Source organism: Aythya fuligula, chromosome 5 (assembly GCF_009819795.1).
Source record: "Aythya fuligula isolate bAytFul2 chromosome 5, bAytFul2.pri, whole genome shotgun sequence".
Taxonomy (NCBI): Eukaryota; Metazoa; Chordata; class Aves; order Anseriformes; family Anatidae; genus Aythya; species Aythya fuligula.
In genome coordinates, this window is record NC_045563.1 from 58,734,723 (window position 1) to 58,756,743 (window position 22,021).

The following is a 22,021-nucleotide window of genomic DNA, read 5'->3' on the forward strand; positions in this document are numbered from 1 at the left end:
TTTCATTGTTTATTTTTTATGGATATCGCTGTTTCCTGAGGCCAATACTAGCAGAGGCAGCGATGAGTGACTTCTTACACCATTTGTTAATGCCACACTCTTTTTACACCTGCTGTGATAGCTTCGCTTTGCCCCACTGCAGAGCAGTGGCCCGCTTGGCCAAAATCTGTTCCTTACTGACATGGCCCACTTGGTCTGATTAAAGGTCTACATTTTTAATGTCATTTTTCCTGGCTGCTGTGTCTCTTTCTCTCTTGCCCTTAGACTGTCAAGTAGTATCAAGGGGTTTGCACCCTTTGGGCCTCCCTGCTCCAAGGGCACTGAAGTAATCTCTTGCTGGTGTCTTCTTCCAGTTTTGACTTTCCTCAACAAGCGAGAGCTCTTTGACAAGATAAAATCGTGCCAGTTGTAATGCTTACACCAACTGAAACACTAGATGAGTTGCTATACAAGAACAAAATTATAGGAATAACATATCAGAACTGCAGAAGACAACCGAGAGACTGTGCGATGATGCTGGCCATCCACTCGTGGTACTGGAGCCTAACCATGACAAACATGGTTGCTGGAAGAAACACTGAGAATTTCAGCACACTTAAAAAACTCTCCGCAATGACTGTTCGAACTCGTAAATTTGTTATAGTCAACCCCAAATTACATTTTTGCCACGTAATTTACTTTTTCACAGTATTTGCTGACTTCTGGGGATCCTTTCCATGCTCTGTCAGTAGGAACCTCCTGGCTGATTCTGGGGTTTTAAGATTTCACTCAGTTCTTTTCATAACTTCAGCTCTGTCCTCTGGTTCCACTCCTTTGGGCCAGATAAATGAGGCCTGTAAATTCTCTGTCTTCCTCTTAAGTAGGGTTTAAGTGGGGAAAATAATAATCCTTAAAAGGAGCTAATCGAGCAGCACATTCTCCCATTTTGAATGATCCCAACTGTGTCTGATTAAAAGCAATAACGATAAAATGTGGAACATGAGCAGAAATTCAGATCAGAAGGAAACATCTGCCCTTCCTGCAGCAGCACGGTGATTTACGCTACCTTTATTTCGGCAGTATTTTCATGCCAAAAACTGCATGTACGGATACCAAGCAGCTGGTCCGATGAATCTGATGGTTCTACTGAAATCCTGCTTGCTTGGAAAAGACTCTACTGACCTTTTCCAGGCTGTAGTTGTGCTCGCATTTTGTAGCTTCCTTGGAGCTTAAGAAATTGGCTGTGCTTTCCAGGTGGTGGAAATTTTTTTCTTAACCATAGTTGGATTCTGGTTGGCATCCACTGGAAGTGAATCAGTACAGAGTGTCAAACTTTCCTTCTCCAGCACATGCAAGAAAGGGAAATTAATTCTTTTTTTTTTTTTTTTTTTTTTGGTAAAATATCCTGTGCCCTTTAGTCAGATTCAGCGTTGAGCATATTCATTAAATCCAGTGCTGGAAATGAGACTTGAAAATACATACAGCATAGACCTTTGCAATTGAGCTGAACTGAGTTTAGTAATCCCATTAAACCAGATTATAAGAATCCCAGCATAGGCTTTTTGCTTTTCTTTAAGTAATCAGCATACTACAGGATGGCTTAACTGTTAAATTTCTTGGACTAATTCTGTATTTTATTTTAAACAGTAAGCACAAAAGGAATGGGGATGGTGTGTGGGGAAAAAAAAAGAAAAGGAGATATTTGAATGTAGTGGAAAGGAAGCGAAAGGAACTGGTGTAAGAAAGATGGGGAGTAAATCCCAACAGAAATCCCTCACATGATTCCCTTGGGTGACCCCTGAATATACAGAATAAACAAACTGCAGGTATCTTTTACCCCTGATTTGCCTACTTCATTCTTAATTAAAGACTCTTTGCAAGGCATAGAAAAGAGGTATCAGTTTTCGTTTATGAGTCCAGGTTTGTAGGAGCTGGTGTAACAATGCGGCATGGTTATATATTTGCGGAGGATGTTGCAGTACAAAAATGTTCTGTGATTTTGATGTGGGTTAGTGGGATTCTTAGACACCCATTTGAATTATACTCCACTTCTCTAAGTGGAGAATAATTGCAGCACATGTTTTTAGCTCCTAACACTCAGGTGAATGTAGCTGCTTGCTCTGACCATCAAAATGCAACCTAAACTACAGCCCTGAAAACCATCTTCCAGCCTCATTTTTAGAGGAAATGCTTTTTCTTCCTTTTCTGATGTAGCTTGTTGCTGATTTACTTCTGTAATTAATATTTTAATAGTTATATATATATATATTATGTCTATAAATTTTGTGCAAATGTCAGCTTCCCTCTGAGATAGACAAGATCCAGCAGGATTTTTTTTTTCTACGACTTTCTCACCTGCTCTACATCAGCTGCTATTTTTGTTGCAGTCATTTGATCCTTTCCATTAAGAGCAAATCTGTTGTCAGGTAGCACTACAGTCCCTTTTCAGCTTGGTGATTGAAGTCTAAACCTTTCATTATTTTTCATCGCTGTGTCCACCCAGTAGGGTTGGTGTTAGGGCCCTACTGTCGCATTGCATACGTGCAGCATCACTTGAACTTGCACTTAAAGAGGGGAAGTGATTTGTATAAAATGTGTGGTGCATAATTTTCACTTCTGTGATCCCACCCTGTCAGTTCTTCTCTCACACCTTTCCTGCTGGTACACACCACCTACATCCCACCCATCTCCTTCTGTCCTGCCTGTTTTACCCGCTTCCCCTCTGCTCTAGCCCACGGAAATTCCTTCCTTCAGGGCATGGTCCCTGTCTGCTTTTTGTGGAAACTCTTTTCTGTGCTGTGAGTAACAAGGGATGAGAACCACGCAGGCCATGCTGCTGCTGTTACATAAATACTACAGTCAGCGTTTACTCTGAGGGGATCTCTATTCTTTTTTTCTAATCGTTTAAATCTATTCCGAAGAGAAATCACAAATTCTCTCTTAAATGACGATACTTACCAAGCAAGCTGATCACAAGTAACAAAATCATTAAGATGTTAAATAATTGAAAGAGAGCATTATGCATTTACTGCCATTAAGAGTATGCATTTCCATAGGAGATTATTAAAGTGGCTTGATATTTCCTTGGTGTGATTTGACAATTATATCAGCAGTCTTACATTGATTTACAACAGATGAAACTTTTTTTTTTTTTAAAAAAAAAGCCACCTGTATTATTTTCTTCTGGAGAGGAATCGTCTATTAACCATGTATATTTCTGCTAAATTTGATGTTTGTTACATTCAATTGGAACAAAGAAAAATACAAATTCTAATGATTTATAGTGACTTGTTTAATCTATTTTTAACCTTGCAATCCATAGCTTTTTCTTAATTCAGCATAAATGATTATACATTCCCATCCAGCACCAGAGTGAATAGTTATAAAACTTCTTGTTTATCATATTAACAATTTTAAGGCTTTTTTTTAAATGCAAAGATGAGTATTATTTGCAACAGGGCTTTAATGCCTTGTAGTTTATAGATCCACTGTGAAAAGGTTATGAATCAGTTACCTGTACTGTTCTGGATAAATTGTAAGTCATAAATAGTAAAGTTAAAAGAGTGGTAAATATTAAGTCATAAAGAGATAAATTGTAAGTTTCAAAGCTAAACGCATGGATACACTTGGGTGAATCATGGAATCACGAGGGTTGGAAAAGACCTTCAAGATCATCTGGTCCAACCATCACCCTATACAGCAGTGTCACCCACTAAACCATGTCCCTAAGCACCACGTCCAACCTTTCCTTAAATGCCCCCAAGGGATGGTGACTCCACCACCTCCTTGGGCAACCCGTTCCAATGCTTGACTACTCCTGAGAAAAAATGTTTCCTAATTTCCAACATAAACCTCCCCTGGCACAACTTGAGGCCGTTCCCTCTTGTCCTATTGCTAGTTATCTGCAAGAAGAGGCCGACCCCCAGCTCCTCACAGCTTCCTTTCAGGTAGTTGTGGAGAGCAATGAGGTCACCCCTGAGCCTCCTCTTCTCCAGGCTGAACAAGCCCAGCTCCCTCAGCCGCTCCTCGTAGGACTTGTTCTCCAGGCCCCTCACCAGCTTCGTCGCCCTTCTCTGCACCCGCTCAAGCACCTCCATGTCCTTCTTGTAGCGAGGGGCCCAAAACTGAACACAGTACTCGAGGTGCGGCCTCATCAGAGCCGAGTACAGGGGGACGATCACCTCCCTAGCCCTGCTGGCCACACTGTTCCTGATACAAGCCAGGATGCTGTTGGCCTTCTTGGCCACCTGGCACACTGCTGGCCCGTGTTCAGTTCTGTCAAGGGACAGCATTCTCAGTCATGAGTTTTTTATTTGATATTTATCACTCCTATTTGCTGCATGCACCAGATTTACGAAATATACGGTATGAAGAGGATGAGTAAAAAATAAATAAATTAAACAGACATCTTAATTCCTGAGTGCTATCCAGTGCCTCAGCTGAATAAGGCAAGGATTCAGAGACAAGGGTGGTGTGTCTGTGTGTCGCTAAAGGCTGTTTTAGAGGAACATTTTCTAATTTCAGAATACTTGGCTTTCCAGTTTGAGTAACGTTAATAACGTCAGGTTTTACTTTATGATGAAATGTGCTATTCAGCACTATTGTGTAAAATTTTTGTTATGTCAGTGAAAAGAATGGGAAGGGAGAACATAGTATTGACCTTCGCAATCCCACAGCTCTGAGCAAAGACTTCTGACTTTGGTGTCACACTTGCCCTCTGACTTTTTTGTGAGAGCCTTGCCAGGTTACCGTACCAGCTGTGCCTCAGCTTTCCTGAGGCACGACTTTGTGAAAAAGGGCTAATAACGCATTACTAAATAACAGATTTTTGTAATGGCAGCTGACAAGCATAGAGAGCGAGTGGGGATGTTGCCCACCCATGTAAGGGAGGAACTGATAATCCATCATGATATTGGGAAGGTAAAAAAAAAAAAGCACACCCCAACCCAGTCCCAGACTGCAGGTGTGGCAGGGTGCAACAGGCCTCGCCTCAGGCGTCCTCGTGCTGTGCCTTTCCTTGTTTTAGGCCTAGTTTGAGGCGTAGCGAAAGCTCAGCTGATGCAAGGCTGCTTGTGGGTTTTCCTTCAGTTTATCCCTTATTAAACTACCAGGACTTGCTCAGGCAGCAGCCTTTTTCCTGAACGCTTCCTTTACAGCAGATGCTGAATGTGCCTCACAAACCAACCAGGTCTTTCTCGGGGAACTTAAAGCAAAAGCTGCCTTCGCAGCTCCAGCGGCATTGTCTGAATAAATTCAGGTACGTTTAAGGAACTGTCCATGTGAGGAAGAAATGTATTTGAAAACAGTGCTTATTTGTGTGTGTCCCATAAATATGCACCCTGCGTGCACCTCAGAAGCTGTGGTCTTCATTTTTGCCTTCAGCAAAGTAGCTGTGGAGAGCTGTTGATCTTGGAAGTGGGACCTGTGTGTCGCCACTCTTGGTGAAGTGCAGCGAGTATTTTTTAGCCCTGCAGAGCTTGAATTTCTTTGTCTTTCTCAGAAAACCCCTTATAATCTTTTCCTTCTCTCTTCAACCATTATGTGGAAGCACAAGATGCAGGTGCTGAGGGACAAAGCTCTTTTCTCTCCAGGCTCTTGGCAGTCGGAGTGCAGGCAAAGAACTGGTGAGATCCACAGCTCTCACGTGGTTCTTTTGAAGGGAGAATCATAGAATCATTGAGGTTGGAAAAGACCTCCAAGATCATCTGGTGTGTTTAATGCCATGACTTCAGGGTGTCTGACTGAAACGTGGGTGACACCAGGATGCTTTGAACTGATGACATTTGAGCGCCTCTGTGGCTTTTGTCTAAGGATAGAAAAGATTAAAATTTCCCACTATTTGTTCAGATAAATGCTATTGTTTGTAGTGAAAACTGTAGCTGGCACTGAAAAAAAAAAAAAAAGTGCCACACTACAGACTCACACTGATGAATTTTCCAGTTGATGCTAATAGCAAAAGGCAGAGGATGATCTTGTGGTGCTAACAACTCTGATTTATGTAACCATCTTACCTCAGATTTCTGGATTAGCTTGCCCTTGAGCTTCAGAAGATTTTGAGGAAAACAAAAATATGAAACATTGTCAAATTATTTGTCAGTGTACTTCATGGAGAAATGTGCTTATGTCTTTGCAGATGGACAATAATCAGTCAGTGTCTGAAAATAAACTATTTATCTCTAGGAACAAAACATTTTCTGAACTATTTGCTTCTTCCGTATATTATTTTGGCAATACAAGTGGCAGGTAATTTTTTAAATTACCTTAATTTGCTAAGGAGTCATGCAGATGTAATAATGATAATGGGAAAAACAAGCCTACCTCTGCCTAATTAATCAGCATGTATTATGCCTGGTAAACTGAGAAGAAAGAACCAGATTTTAATAATTTTCTAGTTCTTCATTTGTAGTATTCTTTAGTTAGTTTTTAGCTTTAGTAGTCTTTATTTTTTTTTGTTGTTTTTAATTATTATTTTTTTGAATAAGAGGGTTTTACTGAGGACCTATAAATCTGGAATTGACAGTGGATTCATAGTAATGGTGTATGCAAGGAACATGCACGTTCTTTTGAAGTAAGTTTAAAAAACAAACAAACAAACACTTATTTAGGAAAAAAATAAGGTAAACACATGTTATCACGTATATAGTGATGTTTCACAGGTGCATCCTACTCACCCATTTTCATGGCTGTATCAGAGAGATGTGGCAGGCTGGGCACTTCACTGACAAAGGTGCGGACTCTAAAATAAACAGGTATTGGTTGGAGGTGCAGTGTGTTTTTCATTCAGAAAAGTTACAATTGGTGTGGTTGCTACTGGACCAGTGAAAGCAACACACATTGCAGTGAGTAATCAGGGGGTGGGAGATCATAAATATAAATGTACTTGACCTTCTAAGTGCCTGGAGGTCTGGGCTGTAAATTTTCTTCGTCTCAAATCAGAACGAACTTGAACTTCTTTTTAAATTACCTTTCATGCATTTTGGCTTACTGATTCTGTAGGACTCTTCTGTAGGATGTTCAGTGTGAGCAGGTGTCTGGTCACAAATAAATCATTTTTAGCGTTTGTGGCTGCTTGTGTAGTTTAAAAAAATAAAATGATGGTTATTAATTTATTGGAAAAATGCATCTTCTGTGTGTTTTGAGACTGTGGATTGTAAAGAAAATCCCTCATGTGGAAAATCTTGATAATGATAACCTACTAAACCTATTAGTAAACTTCATCAAGGCAAGAAGGTCAGTTGCCCCCTGAGGATGGTTTCCCTTGTTTCACCACTCTCATAATTAGCTTCATTTTTGTAAATGTTTGCTGCTGAGTAGTTGAGGGCAGGGCTATTAATCACGAGAAGCAGGTGCTGCGGTCTGAAAATGCTGGCTTCAAGGTTACAGCAACACTGCTCGTGGCTGCCCCCTCTCTGGGATTGTCGCAGTGATGGTCTGGAAAGAAATCCCCCCTCTGTGTGCTCACCTGGTATCACACTCTCCACTTCTGTCCCCAAGAGAAAATAGCTGTTTTTAGTAAATGCTGAATTTTCTGTTAGGCTTAAGACTGCATAGTCCAGCTCTGAAATAAAGGTAAGTTTTATTAGCATGATGTGATTTTCCTCCCTTTTTCACTGCAGGCTCCAGGCTGATTAATGGCTGCTTGGGGGTGTCAGATCCATAGATTGTGACCAATCTGGCAGCTCCCTAAAGGGCTTACACTGGTACTTTGGGAACATATGTAGCATTTCAGGCTGGGGATGGATCTGTCCTGGAGGAGAAATTTGTTTTGCAGCATGAGCTACCAGGAGAAAAATGGTCATTGCAGTGTGAAGCGGATGCTGCGAGGGGGCTGGATCGCTTAGCTGGGGACGGAGGAGAAGTGCTGCTCTCCAGAGCCACGCAAATCATCTGGCTGTGGGTTCACTCCCGCCACAGCGTTGGTGTTCACACTCATCAAAATCTGCGCTGGGGAACAGATGGGTAAGAGCATCCTGGAGGAAAACAGCGTAAACTCTGCTAAACCCTGGGCGCAATTCAAAGAGAGCCGATTGCTAGAGGGGTGGATGCGCTCCTGTGTAAAAAAGCATCTGTGTCTGGTCTCTCCTGGCTCTTCTGGGGAGCTTGCGTGGGGCTGGGCATGCCTGCCTGCCTCTTGCCTTGGCGTGTAAAGAAGGTGCTGGTTCTGTGTTTTGCTTTTCCCCTCGTGGTTCTGGGTAAGATAATTATCTCGTTAAATTGGAAGAGTATGTGCTGGAATGAACACGCAGGGAAATCATCACACTTGTCCTGCTGTGCAGCCAGCAGTTTTGTCCCTTCCAGCTTAATCCTGCTCAGGACCCATTAATTCAGGACCTTGCTAAATAGCAAGGCTGATGCAAACTATCATCTGCTCTGCAGTTTGAAGAAACCGTCTCCTGTTTGCTTTCCACTTGTAACCCTTTTCTCTGGAGTGAGATCCTGAAAGGCATTTCTTCATCAGCTGGAATCTGAAGAAAGTAGGAAAATGTTTATTTTATGCCCTGTCTCCAGTGCTGTGGTATTTTACTATGCAGCCGCTGGGGATTAGTGCTGTGACATTCGTTTTGGAGGAGTACTTTGTAAAATCTTGCCCCTCTGCGTCCGGGAAAGGTTGCTCCTGGTCTCATTGGAAACGCAGTGACTTTGTTCCACTGCTGTCAGAAGAAAAGGCTTGTTTTCTCTCAACCTAATACTCTGCTAAGCATGATCTGCTTTTATTTATGGTGTACGAGCACATCAACTCTGACAGCCTGTTTCTATAATAAATTGCATCAGAAACAAGTATCCAAGCCAGAGCGCTTACACGTAGAAGCATGCAATTGCCCTTCTGCGAGTCTATTTAGGTGTCAACAAGCCATCTGCAAACCCCATTTGTAACAACGAGGTGCTTTGCCCTCTATTTGCCAGAAGCTGTCGCCGGGAGAGGACCAAAAGCTTGGGCTTGTTTGCCTTGCATCGGGGAAGGGTGGCCAAGCGCAGCGAGCGCGTTCCCCGCTGGAGGCTGAGGGTTTGCCTTCACCTTGCCATCACAACACCCAGCCAAGCGCCCGTGCTGGTGGTTGGTTTAGAGATTTCGGCTGTGCTGTGCGACACGGAGAGCCAAGGCTGACTTTATCTTCGAGCAGGGGTGTGCTCTGGCACTAAGCGAGCTGTGTGTGCAGCGACTTCGGGTGGCTGTGGCTTGCTTACAGCGCCAGCAGTGGCTCTGTTCATCGGTTCAACATAAACTGCCTTATTTCGGTGTGTCTGGGAAGATTGCACTCAAAACTTTCACATTTCATATGGAATTAATCTAATGGTCCATTAACTTCTTATCTTACTCCATTAATGATGTTTAGTACTTAAAAAAAATATAATTATTTATTACTGTAATTCACTGCCATGTTTAGCATCAGGTACCGTAGTCTAAGCTTAGGAAACAGCCTGGCTTCCTGTAACTTGATTGAACTATTTACAAAAAAAAAATCTTCTCCATTATCTCTAGCTGGTTTGGGATCAAATCACGTTTTTTTCCTTATTTTAGCACCTTTTAGACCTGCAGATCTTTTGAAATCAGGTGTGTTTATTTGCAGAAACTGGTACTACGTTAGCACAAAATTTCACCTTTCTCCGAGATAAATAGCAAGTGTGCAGGACTTTTGTTTCCAGGGAAAAAAAAAAGAGAAATAAACGCAGAAATGAATAGCACAATATATCAATTTTTATTTATTTATTTATTTAATATTACTTTTGAAAGGGCAGAATGCTGAGGGCAGATGTCCATGCTCTGCATGTGAATGGTGATCGCTGTTTGCCTGGCAGTTTGTAAATGCCAAGTACTTATTAGATGTTTATAAAATTATTTTCAGGCACTCCAGATGATGAATAGCTTGCAAATTGAGCCTCTTCTTTGACGACTGTGTGATGTGAATGCATGTGCATCTTTGCCATCCCTGCGCTTTTGGAGTCAGTGAGTCAGCTTTCAAGGCAACAAGATCAGCTGCAGTGAGATGGTCTGAAACAGCAATCTTTTTCCCTTTGCTGGTCTTTCAATGTTGAAACCAGCTGTCCCCAAAACACTGGAGATCTTGCAGGGGTCAGCAGCTCCTGCCTGATCTTCGGGTGATGGACGTGTGTTGGTGATGGGCTCTCCATCCCCTGCTCGCGCTGCTGTGCCCTTCTGGCTGCCCTTCCTCTGATCTACCAGAGGGCTTCAGCCCCTTGCTCATAACCGAGATTTGCAGCTCTTCAGCTGGGTTTTGTCAGGCGGGTGGGAGGGGGGAAGAAAACACTCCCAAAACTGTGATTAACACGATATGAAGGATCCTCAGTGCTTTGTGTATTTCAGAATCCGGAGAGCAGGATACCCAATAAATCTTTAATGTTATGTACATGCATAAAATTTTAAATCACTGTTTAGTGAGCTCATTGGAGAGGGCTGGTGAGAAGAAATCCCACAGGCGTGTGATAATTTTTAATTCTGGGTTCCTCTGGTTTATATTTTTATTTATGGAGAGTTTGATTTGCGTTCAGCAGCAAATACGCTTCGGGCCAAGCAGCTGAAACGCGTCTACTTGCGGTCTTAATTTTGGGATGCAAACTGCACATGTGGTTGACTTTGCAGAAGTGGCTTGGCTTCCAGGTGATGGGCAACCCCAGGCTGCCGCGTAGTCCGTGGATGTTGCAAGGGGTAAGCAGCTCTGAAAATCAGGTCGCTCCTGTTTAGAAACATGGAAGAAATGCTGATGGGGCACAGAACTCACTACTGCTTCTCTATAACCTGTTTCATCCCATGGAGGGGATAAATGTCTTCACAGAATATATATAAATATATATATAATATATATAATATATATATAGATAGATAGATAAATGCCTGCAGAGGACAGAGGTGCATGTGCTCAGCATATACTATACATAAGACTAGCTCATACTCCTCTTTTTTGAATCTTAGAGCCCTTCTCCACACCGAAGGGACTTGCTGAATGATATTTGTGGCCTCCCAAACGTTGTTCTCACTGAGCTCGTTACGATATTTCTCAACGAAGTGAAATGCATATCTCCGGGCACGTTGTGTGATCCCAGGCACAGCGTGACAGCGTCACTAATGTGCATCCACAATTAAATACAGTTCCTGGAGATTTCTTTTTTTCTTTTTTTTCATGTGATGGTGCCAAGAGATTGCACGGTCTTTGTGATGTTGAGAGCTGAAATAATTACACCGCACCCTTCGTGCTGTTTGTTCGTGGTAAGTCAGATCCCCTGCGTTGGGCTGAGCAGGGGGGCAGTGCCTCCCAGTTCAACCTGGTGTCTGTAATGTACTCAGTACCACGTCTCCGTGCTGTGTTTTCATTTCTTGAGTACCGAGGTTAAATCAGGGATTTTATTTTTATTTTTTTGGCCAAGATCAGTTGCACGCATGTGTTACCTTTTGTTACGGATTCTTGGGTGTCTCTCTCCATGTAGTCTCAGCCATGCCTGGAGAATGAAGGTGGTCAGCCCAGTGGATTACAGGAAAAAAGCTGTGCTCGGGAGCCTAGGGAGAGAAAGGGAGAGTGTCTCCTTCCAGAGCTTGGAGCTTGCCCCTGGTGGTACCCAAGTACCTCTTCCCATCGCTTTTACACCCGGCCTCGCTGGTGTACGACCGTGTGAGTTCTGAGTTCTCGTTCAGCCTTTGCTCACCAGCTCTTACTCCCTGCGAAACCCGGTAACTTCTGGAGTGTTTTTGCGTTCTTAAAATTACTGCAGACCTTCAAGAGCAGACTGCTGGCCAGTTCCTGAAAGTCAGCCTCTGGCATGGGCTGTTCCAAACCAGAGGCTCCCAAAGGCACGTGAAAATGCTGGCTGGTGGCTGGGAAGGAGGACAGACAGCCCTGAGAAAGCGGATCCTGTCCGATCCCAGCAGCCGGCCCTCCCTGCCTTGCTGCTCTCGCAGCTGTTTGCAGCTGTGCAAAGCAGGACCCGAATGCTGTCAGGTCAGGAGGATGAGTATTTATTCATGAAGTAGTTGAATTGACAGCTTGGATCAACTCGTGCTTTTTCCTTGCCTGCTGTGCAAAACCTGACTTGGATGACAAGAAAATTGAGCTTTCCTAGCAGACCACCACTGATCACGCACAGGGAGACGCAGTTAGGACGCGTCCTGGCTCGTACTGAAGCGCAGGCTCCCTTTTTAATCCACTGCTGTTCCCTAACATTATTTTTTCATCATGGGGATAAATGTGTAGTATTCGTTTTTAGCTTCCAGCTAAGCTTGGTGTTGACAACAAGCCATCATATTTCATAGCAGTGCAGCCTCGTTGTAATATCAGAAAGCTGAGATTGTGTGATTGATGCTACCATGTTATGTGATACGCCGCGTCCTGTTGTCAAAATTTATTTGTGTTATTGTCGACGTGTTAATATGGCCAGGCGGCTTTCTAAATAATTGCTGCAATAAAAGAAGCTTTTGGATAAGGAACGGGGTGGCTGGCGGTTTGCAGAAAGGACGTGTGACTGAGGCTTATTTATCACTTCCAAATTGCTATTCCTCAGACAACAAGGCTTTGGTTCGTGCAGGTAATGGGGATTGGCTGAGATCTTTGATTGCAGTTCGGGATGCATCCCTTGTCCTTTATGAAGAAGCAGTCAGTGAGGAGCGAAACGAATTCTCTTCCTTTCTTTAAGATTCAAATCATCTTTAGTAAAACTATGGGAAAGAAATTAATGCGGAAGTTAAGAAAGCAAACCCGTAGACTGTAACCAGAATTTGCAATCAGCTTTCTGCCCTCACTTGCAGGTAAAGCATCTGCTCTTTGAGGTAGCCTCTTTGGCATGGTGGAAAGTAGATTTTCTCCTTGCCTAGCTTTTGGCCAGTGAAGCTCGAATTCTGTGTGAGCTGGATGTATCTGAGCTTAAATGGATAATCGAAATCCTAATTAGCAGCCCTTTTTTCTGCCCGTGCGAGAGTCACGACGCTCCTCTCATTTTCTTCATATGTTCAGTATCCCATTTTACGAGTTTGTGCTGTATGGATGTCTGTGTTGCTCACAGTGTTAGTTCTCTTTCATGGTGCTTCATCCATCAAGTCACCAGGTCACCGTAACAGCATCCTGACTGATGAAGGAACGGAGCTGCGATGTTGTGCCCGTGCTTCCACGTTTTTTCTAGCAGGCAGGCCAGTAAGTCTTGACAGCGAAGAGTGTGTGGTTCAGAAAGCACCCAGAGCTGGCGTCCATCTGCCTGAGGGAATTTGGTTCAGCTCTCCTGTGCAATGAGTCGCCTGCTGGTAAGGTTGTGGGAAGAAATTTTCACCTTATGCCTTTGATCTGATCTGGCGCCAAGCCTCAGATGTTCAGGATTTCTCTCTGATAGCATCACGGAGTAGATCTAAACATTGGTGTTTTGACACCTGAGAAATGTGTTAATAAGAGTTTAAAAAAAAAAAAAAAAAAAAGGCTGTGTGACCTGGCAGCTTTAGTGCTTTCTTCTTCCGTGCCTTTTTTTTTCATGTGAGCCTCTTGAGTCCGTACCTCATCTCTTAGTCACCTGAATTAACTTGTTTCAATAGCCACACTAATGTTGAGCAGTTTAGTGGGGAAAAAAAGATCTTAAATATTCCCCAGCCTTTGTGTTTTGACAGATGAGATGTAGTAGTAATGCTCCTAAAATCCCGGGTAGCCTGACAGCTTGAAAACCGAGGTGTTCACTTGGGCTTACATGCATGCAAAGCACTTGCACGTGTTTGCACAAAGGAAAAGCCTGTCCGAGCAGTGCATCATCTTTCTCTTTTTGTTAGAAGCGACCGTGCCCGTCTCAAAAGATTAACTGAGCAGTTGGAAAGGAATTGGGGCCTGGTTTGGTTAGAGGCTTTTGCTGGAAATAGCTTCCGGACGTTTTTAGAGCAACAAAATCTCAGGAAATTTTAGCAAAAAGGGCAGCAGTCCAAAAAAAAAAAAAAAAAAAAAAAGAAAAAAAAGGCATTGTGGCTGTACCCAAAGTGGGTCACAGAGCCAGACTCTTTCTCGGTTTAGTTCTGAATTAAATTGGAAAGATGGATTTAAGCAGGGGAGCTGAGGGGGAGGCGTTTGCAGCTGCTTACCTGCGAGACCCCCTTCTGCCCTTCTGTGCGCTGTGGTGTGGCTGAGCGCCTTCGGACACGGACACATCTGCTCCGGGCAGCAAAGACAGCCAACCAAACCAAGGGCTTGCAGGGGAGAAAGCATATTTTGTTGGGCTTTTTAATTTTTCAGAGATAATTGCGACGTTATTTTCAATCGTGAACCCTCCCAGTTTCTGTATTTTCTTTCTTTTAGAGCTTTAGATGAGGAGGTCCATCCACCACGTTGGACAGCGCCGTGCAGGCACCATCTGGAAGTGGCAGCATCTTTCCTTTCTAATAAAGCCCTTTGTTCCAGGCAGTGGATCTGATTTTTGAGAAACCAGCTGCTCACTTTGGTACCCATTAACTATTTGTTGATTTTACAATTAAAAGCGACTTGAGCTATTACTCAGAAGCGAATGATGACTCTAGTGGTGCTGCTGCTTTTTCTCTACGAGCGTTAGGACTCCTGCCAGTGTGCTCATTTCACAGGGAAGCTGCCGTTGCCTAATTACTTGACAGAACATGCCAATGCTTTCATCTGCGGGAGGAGAACCGACGTTTTAATACCACACCACCGATGAAAGCTGGCATTTTTTGCGTTCAGGCAGTCGGTGCGAGCCGGTGGTTAACAGCAGAGCTGCAGCCTGTGAGTGCAGCTCCTGGTTCATCCCCGTGACCTTTGGGTTTGCCACATTTGGTGCCCGTGCTCTTCTCTTGATGTCAGCAAACTCCTGTGAATAACTCGCAGCTGGACCCCTCGGAGTAGCCACGCCATGCCAAACAGCCTTTGCAGGGATTTCCAAGGGGGGGGAGAAGATGAAGGAGCCCACATATTGCTATAAACTTGAGCTGTTGCCTCTTTTGTGCAGCAAAGAGAATAAGTTCCAGGAAATAAAGGCTAATGAGCTGTGCACAGCACACTCAGAGTCACAGAAAACTGAAGTAATTGTAAAATATTTGCGTAGCGCTTCCTCATGTGAGCCAAGTCCTCATCTATTACAGAGCAGGCACGGAGCTTAACACGAATAACCTAATTGATATGTATAGTTAGTTAAGATTTAATTGTTAAGAATTCATATTGTGCTTGATGCTGCATGGCCACCGCAGGTTGTTTTGGTGGCCAGAAGTTAGTCACGGCCTGACTCGGCCTGGGAAACCTGCTGGCAGCTCCCTGGAAAGCAAAATTGTGCTTCTCAGTAATGGTCGCCCTTCGCTTGAGGGAAGGCCCTGGCTATGTTTGTTTGAGGGGGGGAAGGAAAATAGATAAATAAATAAATAAATAAATAAATGAAGGAAGGAGTTAGGTAGGAATTGAAAGGGGAAAGGAAGAGAGGACCTGACACCTTAAGCAGCAGCTCTCTGGGCTGTTACTTGCTCTCAGGGCTTTCAAGCCAGCTCAGGAAAAGATTTTTTCTTTTTTTTTTTTTTTTTTTTCCCTAATCTAAGAAAAAAAAATAAAAACATACAGCTCTACGTGGGCTCTCTCTTAGCAAGAGCTTATGTTTGTAGTCTCATTCATTCACGTACAGAGGATTTCCCTCCGAAGAAGCATGTGTCACGCTTTGGCTCAGGGTTTGGCTATTAGCTCATTCATCGCAGTGGTCTTCTGCGTCTGCTGATGGAACCTCATTGCCTTCTAGGGCCAAGCAATAGATTTGGCTTCGTTGGATTCAGCAATTGCACTGTACTCCAGGCTGGATAAATGCTGGTTATTTACTACAACCCTCGCACACAGAATGATGTCTGAGGCTTGGCTGTTACCCTGTTGCATTTTTTTTTAAAGATGTTGTTTACTGTCCTTCAAATATTGAGTGATCCTTATAGACACTTAGCTCAGAGTGACCAGAAATTCTTCTAACCCCCAAATCAATAGGATGCCATCGATCTGCCAGCGCTGTGACTTCGTACCTTCACAGCACGACCAGCGGAGCAGTGCTGAAGCACGCAGCGGGAATGCTGCAGAGCATTCACCTCTTTATCCTTGCTTACCTTCAGGCCACAGGCGGTGGAAGGAGCTTGGGAGTAGCAGGAGACACGGTGGGAACCTCTGTCCTTGGGCTGATCCTGTAGTTGGGGCACCTCCAGGACTGAAAGGTGGTCAGAATCTTAAGGGAAGATTCCTGAAGGAAGCTTAGCTGCTCTACGTTACGAAGTTTCAATTGCAAAGCTCTGAAATTAAAGAAATAAGTTAAAGTGGAGCAGTTTTAGGGCGTTTGGGTCGCAGGCTGTGTGACGCCACGAAAGGTGCAGTAGCTGATTTGCAACTTCTTGGTCTCATTTTCAGAGTTCTGATGACACTGTTCAGGGATACATAATTTAAAAGAAAAATCGAAGGTTAATCTTGAAAATATACTCATAAAGTATACTTCTGAAAACAGCAGTTCAAATGAAAATTGATTTTGCAGCTCGTTTCCAGTGATAGCTTGGAGTTTGGGTGAGAGGCCGTGTTGTGACTGTCCAGGTACAGCCACACGATGCTCAGTTTCAGGCCAGTGCTTCTGCTACACACGTGGATCAAGTACAACCGGTGCTGCGATGGTCAACACTTCTTGGATTTCGTTTTCTTCTCCCAAACAGCCTTTGATCTGTAACGTGGAGCGAGCCAAGCGCTTCTGCTCCTCGGCTTGCTGATCCGCGGGGCGAGCAGCCTGCGGAGGGGCACAAAGCTCACCCAGCAGTGGCAGCAACTCGAGGCGATCCTGCAGCTCTCCCTGGGGGCCAGGACTCTGCGTCTGCACACCGGTGTTGGGGGGTCTCTGCTTGGACTTCTGCTGCTGGGGGGAGGGCCCCACTCTGCTCAGGGCTTCAGAAGTGGCGTGCAGAAGATGCTCGTGAAGGTGCGTCTGGGTTGGTGAGCAGAAAGCCTCCTGGCTCCAGGGAATGCTCTCGATTACCCAACCAGGCTGTCAAAATACATCCTAGTGTATAATTTGCTGCGCGGTTCAACCTTTTGAAAGCGTTGTCGCTCTTTTTCAAAGTTCTGGAGATGATGATGTGTGGTTTTGTTACAAGAATAACACACGAGGCTTTTAGCAGCGGTTCTTTCAGTACCTTCAGGCTTCTCTCGTGTTTGATTTCTGAGGCAGGGCTAAACTCTAAGCTTTGGTAAAGGAGTATATGGTTAAGAAAAGGCCTTTTTGTTGCATGCAATGAGAGCTGTGCTGTCTTTGACTTGTAGCTAGTGGTGAAAAGCTGTGCTGAGTCCACATTTCCCCTACTTTGCTCCCCAAGAATTGAAACAGTCCAGTTTCCTACATTGCTCACGAAATCATTCATTACACTGATGGCGTGCGTGTAAACCTCCCTGAACAGGTGCGTGTTCTTCCCAAAAGCCTGGACAAACGTGTATTTACAAACAAACAGACAGGCAGTGTGCTGATGGTGATGTGTCTTGCCTCCAATCCTGCTGTCGCCCTGTCCCCGCTGCCTGCCGCAGAGGGGACGCGTTTCGCCCCCCGGCAAGGCTGGCACTTGCTGCGAGTGGCAGCCGGCTGTCAGCTCCTGCGGCGAGGCTGATGACAGCCATGAAGTGTGTGCAGGCTGGGCTCTGCTCTCCCAAACACCAGTGAGCGATGCTGGGTGCAGGACAAGTGTATTCTGCCTCCAAGTCCGTGGGTGAAAGGCTGCCTTGGATGTGAGGCTCCGCGGCCGGTGGGTTGCCCGTAGTGCCCCGAAGAAAGTCTGGGTGTGAAGGGGGGGTGCACAAATCTGCCTGAAAGAAGAAATTGTGGAGTGAGCAAAAAAAAAAAAAAGACGTACTGTCCTCAGAGGAGCTTCGCTGCTGGGGTCCTGCAGGCTTGCCCCGTGCTGGCCAGCCCTGAACAGAGGGTGTGAGATGTCCAGCAGGGACATCTGAATGAAGATGAAACCTGGGGGTGGCGGGGAGCAGGAGGAGTGCTGGGAGTTGTTCCCACGGCTCAGGGATTGCAGCAATGGTGCAACAGCTTGCCAGAGAGAAGAGAGCATCGCAGCTCTGCTCCTGTTCTTCTGCAGAGATCATCCCCTGGGAGAGAATGGTCTTCCTGGGACCTCTGTCCAGAGAAGGGCAATTACTTGTTTTGTAGGCAGCAACAAGCTTCTGGTGTGATCTAGGGGGAACTAACATAACTTTTCCTGTTTATAGATCTTTGGATTCTCGTGGTGTAAGGCAAACAGGAGCTTGGTTTCCAGTGTCAGCAGCACAGGTGCAATTTTCTCTCTTCACATGCTGATTTTTATAGGTATGGCAAATGGACTGGCATTATCCTTGGCTACTGCTTTTACCAGGGGATGTTCGCTTACCAAGTACTTGTCTCCCCGGAAATAATTTACACTGTATGAAGAGCAATGTGCAACTTGGATGTCTGAGGAGCAGAAGATAGATAACAACGGAGACTTCTTTTTCCAGATAAAATTAATACATCATTAATTTTATGTATGCATCACCGTCAACTTCTAGACAGGCACAGAATTGCTTTTCCAATTGCTGTCCCTTTTACCTTAGCAAAACAGGGGTGAAGGAGGGAGCTGATCTTTCTCGTGATCATCTCCACGCTTTTCTTTGGCCCCTGTTGCCCCTTTAGATACAAGGGGGCTCGGTCCCTAATCAGTGACAGCTGTTGTAATGAGGTTAGTGCTAAATGGGCTTTGGGACTGTGGGAGGGGGTGTTCGGTCAGTGGCCTGAAATCTAAACGAGAAGGAGCTGACCCTGGGGCATGGCACCAGCTGCGGGGTGTGGAAGCCATGGCTCGGTGCACAGTATTTGATAAGGGTACGTCGTTGTGGATACCATCCTACCAATTCTCAAGAACAGAATCTATACTTCAGTTTAAGCTCCATGGGAAGATAATTTTGGCTTTGGAGTACTGCACCCAGTTGCTGCCAAGATACTGAATGCGTGATAGAAGTTTGGGAAAGAGACCGATAGCATCTTCTTGTAAAGGTAGCAGCAAGTAAAATCTGTAGCAGTGGAAAGCCAGTGCTTTATCTTAGTTGCAGAATATGAATAATTCTTTAAACCTCTGTTTACTCAAGGGCTTTAGTTCGTTAATGGGCATAAACAGGAAAATTGCCTTCCCTTTTCAGCACAGCCTTCTGGTCCGGAGGTGGAACAAGGTGGTTTGGGATGCAACAGATCCGGTAATGGCAGCTTCATCAGCTGAGCTACTTCAAAGGAGGTTAAGCTGCAGCTTGCCTCGGGCCTGTTTTTTCCAAGCACAGCATCTAGTTCTCAATTTCAAACATCTGTTGGAATCGACTCGAGTTCAGCCAAATGTGTGTCGTCTTATTTCCTGCCTTCCATAACAAGCTGTCTGACCACAACGAGGAAGGAAAAGCCACCAGAGCTCAGGCTAAGCTACTCCAGCCCTCGAGCTCTCGGGTCCCACGAGGGCACACCAGCAGCCAACAATCTGCTTCTGGGTTCTGCACTCACTCTTGCATTTTGGTGAAGGAAAGATTTAAAAAAAAAAAAGTGCCTAGCTTCCCCACAGCCTATACAGCTCTCAATACAGGGATAAAGAGGAAGATCTGTGAATATTTATCTATTTATTCATTGCATTTGCAGAGTGGGAATGCCAAGCTGAGCACGTTAAGTACCTTCAAGCACGTTCCTGTTGCACCCAGGCACCTGAAGGGGCTTGTCCAGCCAACTGCTTTGGCCTGCGTGCACAGATCACCAGCAGCGTGGCACAAGGGCAGCCCAAGGAAGGAGCACACCTTTAAATAGGTGCAGTGTGACCCATTTTCCTCTCTCATGCCGCGTGGTGCTCAGCTGCCGGCTCCCGTTTGCACGGGCTAATCCCCTCCGCTGCTTGTGGCTCTGCTGCCAGGGCCTGTCGGTGGCTGGAACTGCTGCCCAAACCATTTTATAACCCTGTGTTTCAGGGGCTGTCCCTGCTCCCTCTTCCATGCCATTGCGCTGGAGTTATTCATGTGTGTGCGGAGGAGGTTGTACCCTCTGTCTATATCCAGATGTGCTGCAGTCAGAGGGCGGGGACTTCATCTCTTTTGTGCCTTCGCTCAGCTGTGTAAGTGGGCATAGCCGGGGGCAGAAGTGAGAGCCAATACTGGTTTTTGGTCTATTATCTTGGCTGGGGGAGGAGGGAGGATAAAGAACTGACATTTTACTCTTGATTGCATCTTAATCTTTAAATTAGCAAGAATTTGAGATTCCCCAAGCTGTGGTTTTAGAAGAACTGTAATCATTTTAAGAAGACAAAGCCTAGGAACGTTGTGGTGTTGAATGGAGAACAAACTGGTGTTTGAAGCGATGCGTTGTACATCTGCACAGATCAGAAAAGGAATTCAATTTGCTAATTTTGTTTTGGATCTTGCCCCCCTTTCCTCATGCTCACCCATGCTTTGTTTCCTTTCTTTTGTGTCTGTAATTGCATGCGTTATTGGAACTGGCAAGCCGAGCACCTCCAGATGCATCCTGCAGGAACCCAGCCAGTGCTGACTCGATTCCCACCCGAGATGGCTTGCCAAGCCAGTGATGCTTGGTGGTCAAAACCCATCCCCTTTCCACTGCGTTCTAAACCCGCCTTCTCACGGAATATTTTGACAGGATGATAACCTCAGAAGTTGTCCCAGGCTGAAGAAGGTGCCTCTCAGTAGCTTTTTAAATGCTACAAGTAGCATTTTGAAATAGTCCTGTCTAGAAAGCTAGCCCTATCCTTCTGTCAGGTGAAACACCTTGAGGGATTTATAACCTATCGCTTGGAACCTTTCGCTGTCTTTTTCAGTTTTCTCTGGATGTTTGTCGTTTTGAATAAAAAAGAAGCAACTGCTTTGAGTAAACAATGCGCTTTGTGCTGATTTCTTGCAGCCACATAGCAGTGACTTTTCCTTTTGCAGAACTGCATGCTCATTTTGCTTATTATTTTACAGGTATCAGGCAACAGCGTATCTACATTGCTTCTTCATCAGAATCTTTTCCAAACTGGAGATCTATACTATCACCAACACGGCCTTCCACAGAAACTAAGACTTCCTCAGTAGCTGATATTTCTATGGGGCAGACTTTGGAGAACGCAAACTTGCTTCAGATGATAAAAACAACCCTGACGGGCACACGGACCAGAACTTTGGATCAAAGTCACCTGTCACCCACCCTCTATCAAGGCAGTGGGAACAGTGCATCCCAGGAGCCCGCTGAAGTTTCTGCCGAGTCGTCTCTGAGGTCGTCATCTCAAGATGCAGATGAAACAGCTGGTGAATCAGGTTTGCCTCAACTCAGTATGTTTGCCACATTGTCCACTACACCATCAATGACACATTTGAGTACAGCTGGGCCATTTCAGCTAATGCCATTAGAAACACCCTCCATTTCAAAAGAAAGCACATCAGGACCAGGCATGCTTGCTGCTGTTCCATCACCATCATTTTCTTCATTGGCAATACAGTCACTTCATACCATTAACTTTTCTAAATCAGCTGTACTGGCCTTCAAAGTTCCTTTGTCTGCAGAGCCTGAAAGTTCCTTCAGCACAGATTCAACCAGCTCTCAGGTTAGTGAAAGCAGAAATAGTTTTTTAAGCATGGTCACTGATGGGAATTCTAGTACGGTGAATCAAAGAAAGGGTCCTGAGTTGTTTATGGGTACCATGTCTTTCAATTTCTCTGGATTGTCAACAGTACATTTTACAAAAACAGTGGAAAAAGAGTTTCCTTCAGAAAGGACCTCTTTTTTTATCTGTATACTCAGATACTCCTGTGTCAAAAATACTGTATCAGTCTTACGTGCCAGTAACTTCCAGAAGTGTGTCATGGTTTCCAAATGAAAGTATGCATAATGCATCTCCTACCGGAGTAAGACCTAATAATGAGCCACTTAATTCGCTGTTGATTGACAGAAATAGTGATATCACCCCTCTGTCCTCACCAGTTTTTCAGAATAAAGCAGAGGTTTGCATCGTTCTTCCATCCTGTGGGTACTCCACATACAATGCCCCGAATGAGTCACCTTCAGTCTTCCAGAGCACTGACTAATTGCACTACAG

The 22,021-nt window shown here is 44.7% G+C and overlaps 1 protein-coding gene across 1 annotated transcript in view; it reads left to right on the plus strand.

Annotated features, from left to right (window-relative positions):
• Nucleotides 1-22,021, plus strand: part of KIAA1549L (KIAA1549 like) — a 100,624-nt gene that overhangs the window by 15,052 nt on the left and 63,551 nt on the right. Inside the window, exon 2 of the mRNA XM_032188561.1 lies at nucleotides 20,910-21,242. Within this exon, the coding sequence (XP_032044452.1) occupies nucleotides 20,910-21,242 (333 nt within the window). The remainder of the gene's footprint in view (nucleotides 1-20,909; nucleotides 21,243-22,021) is intronic.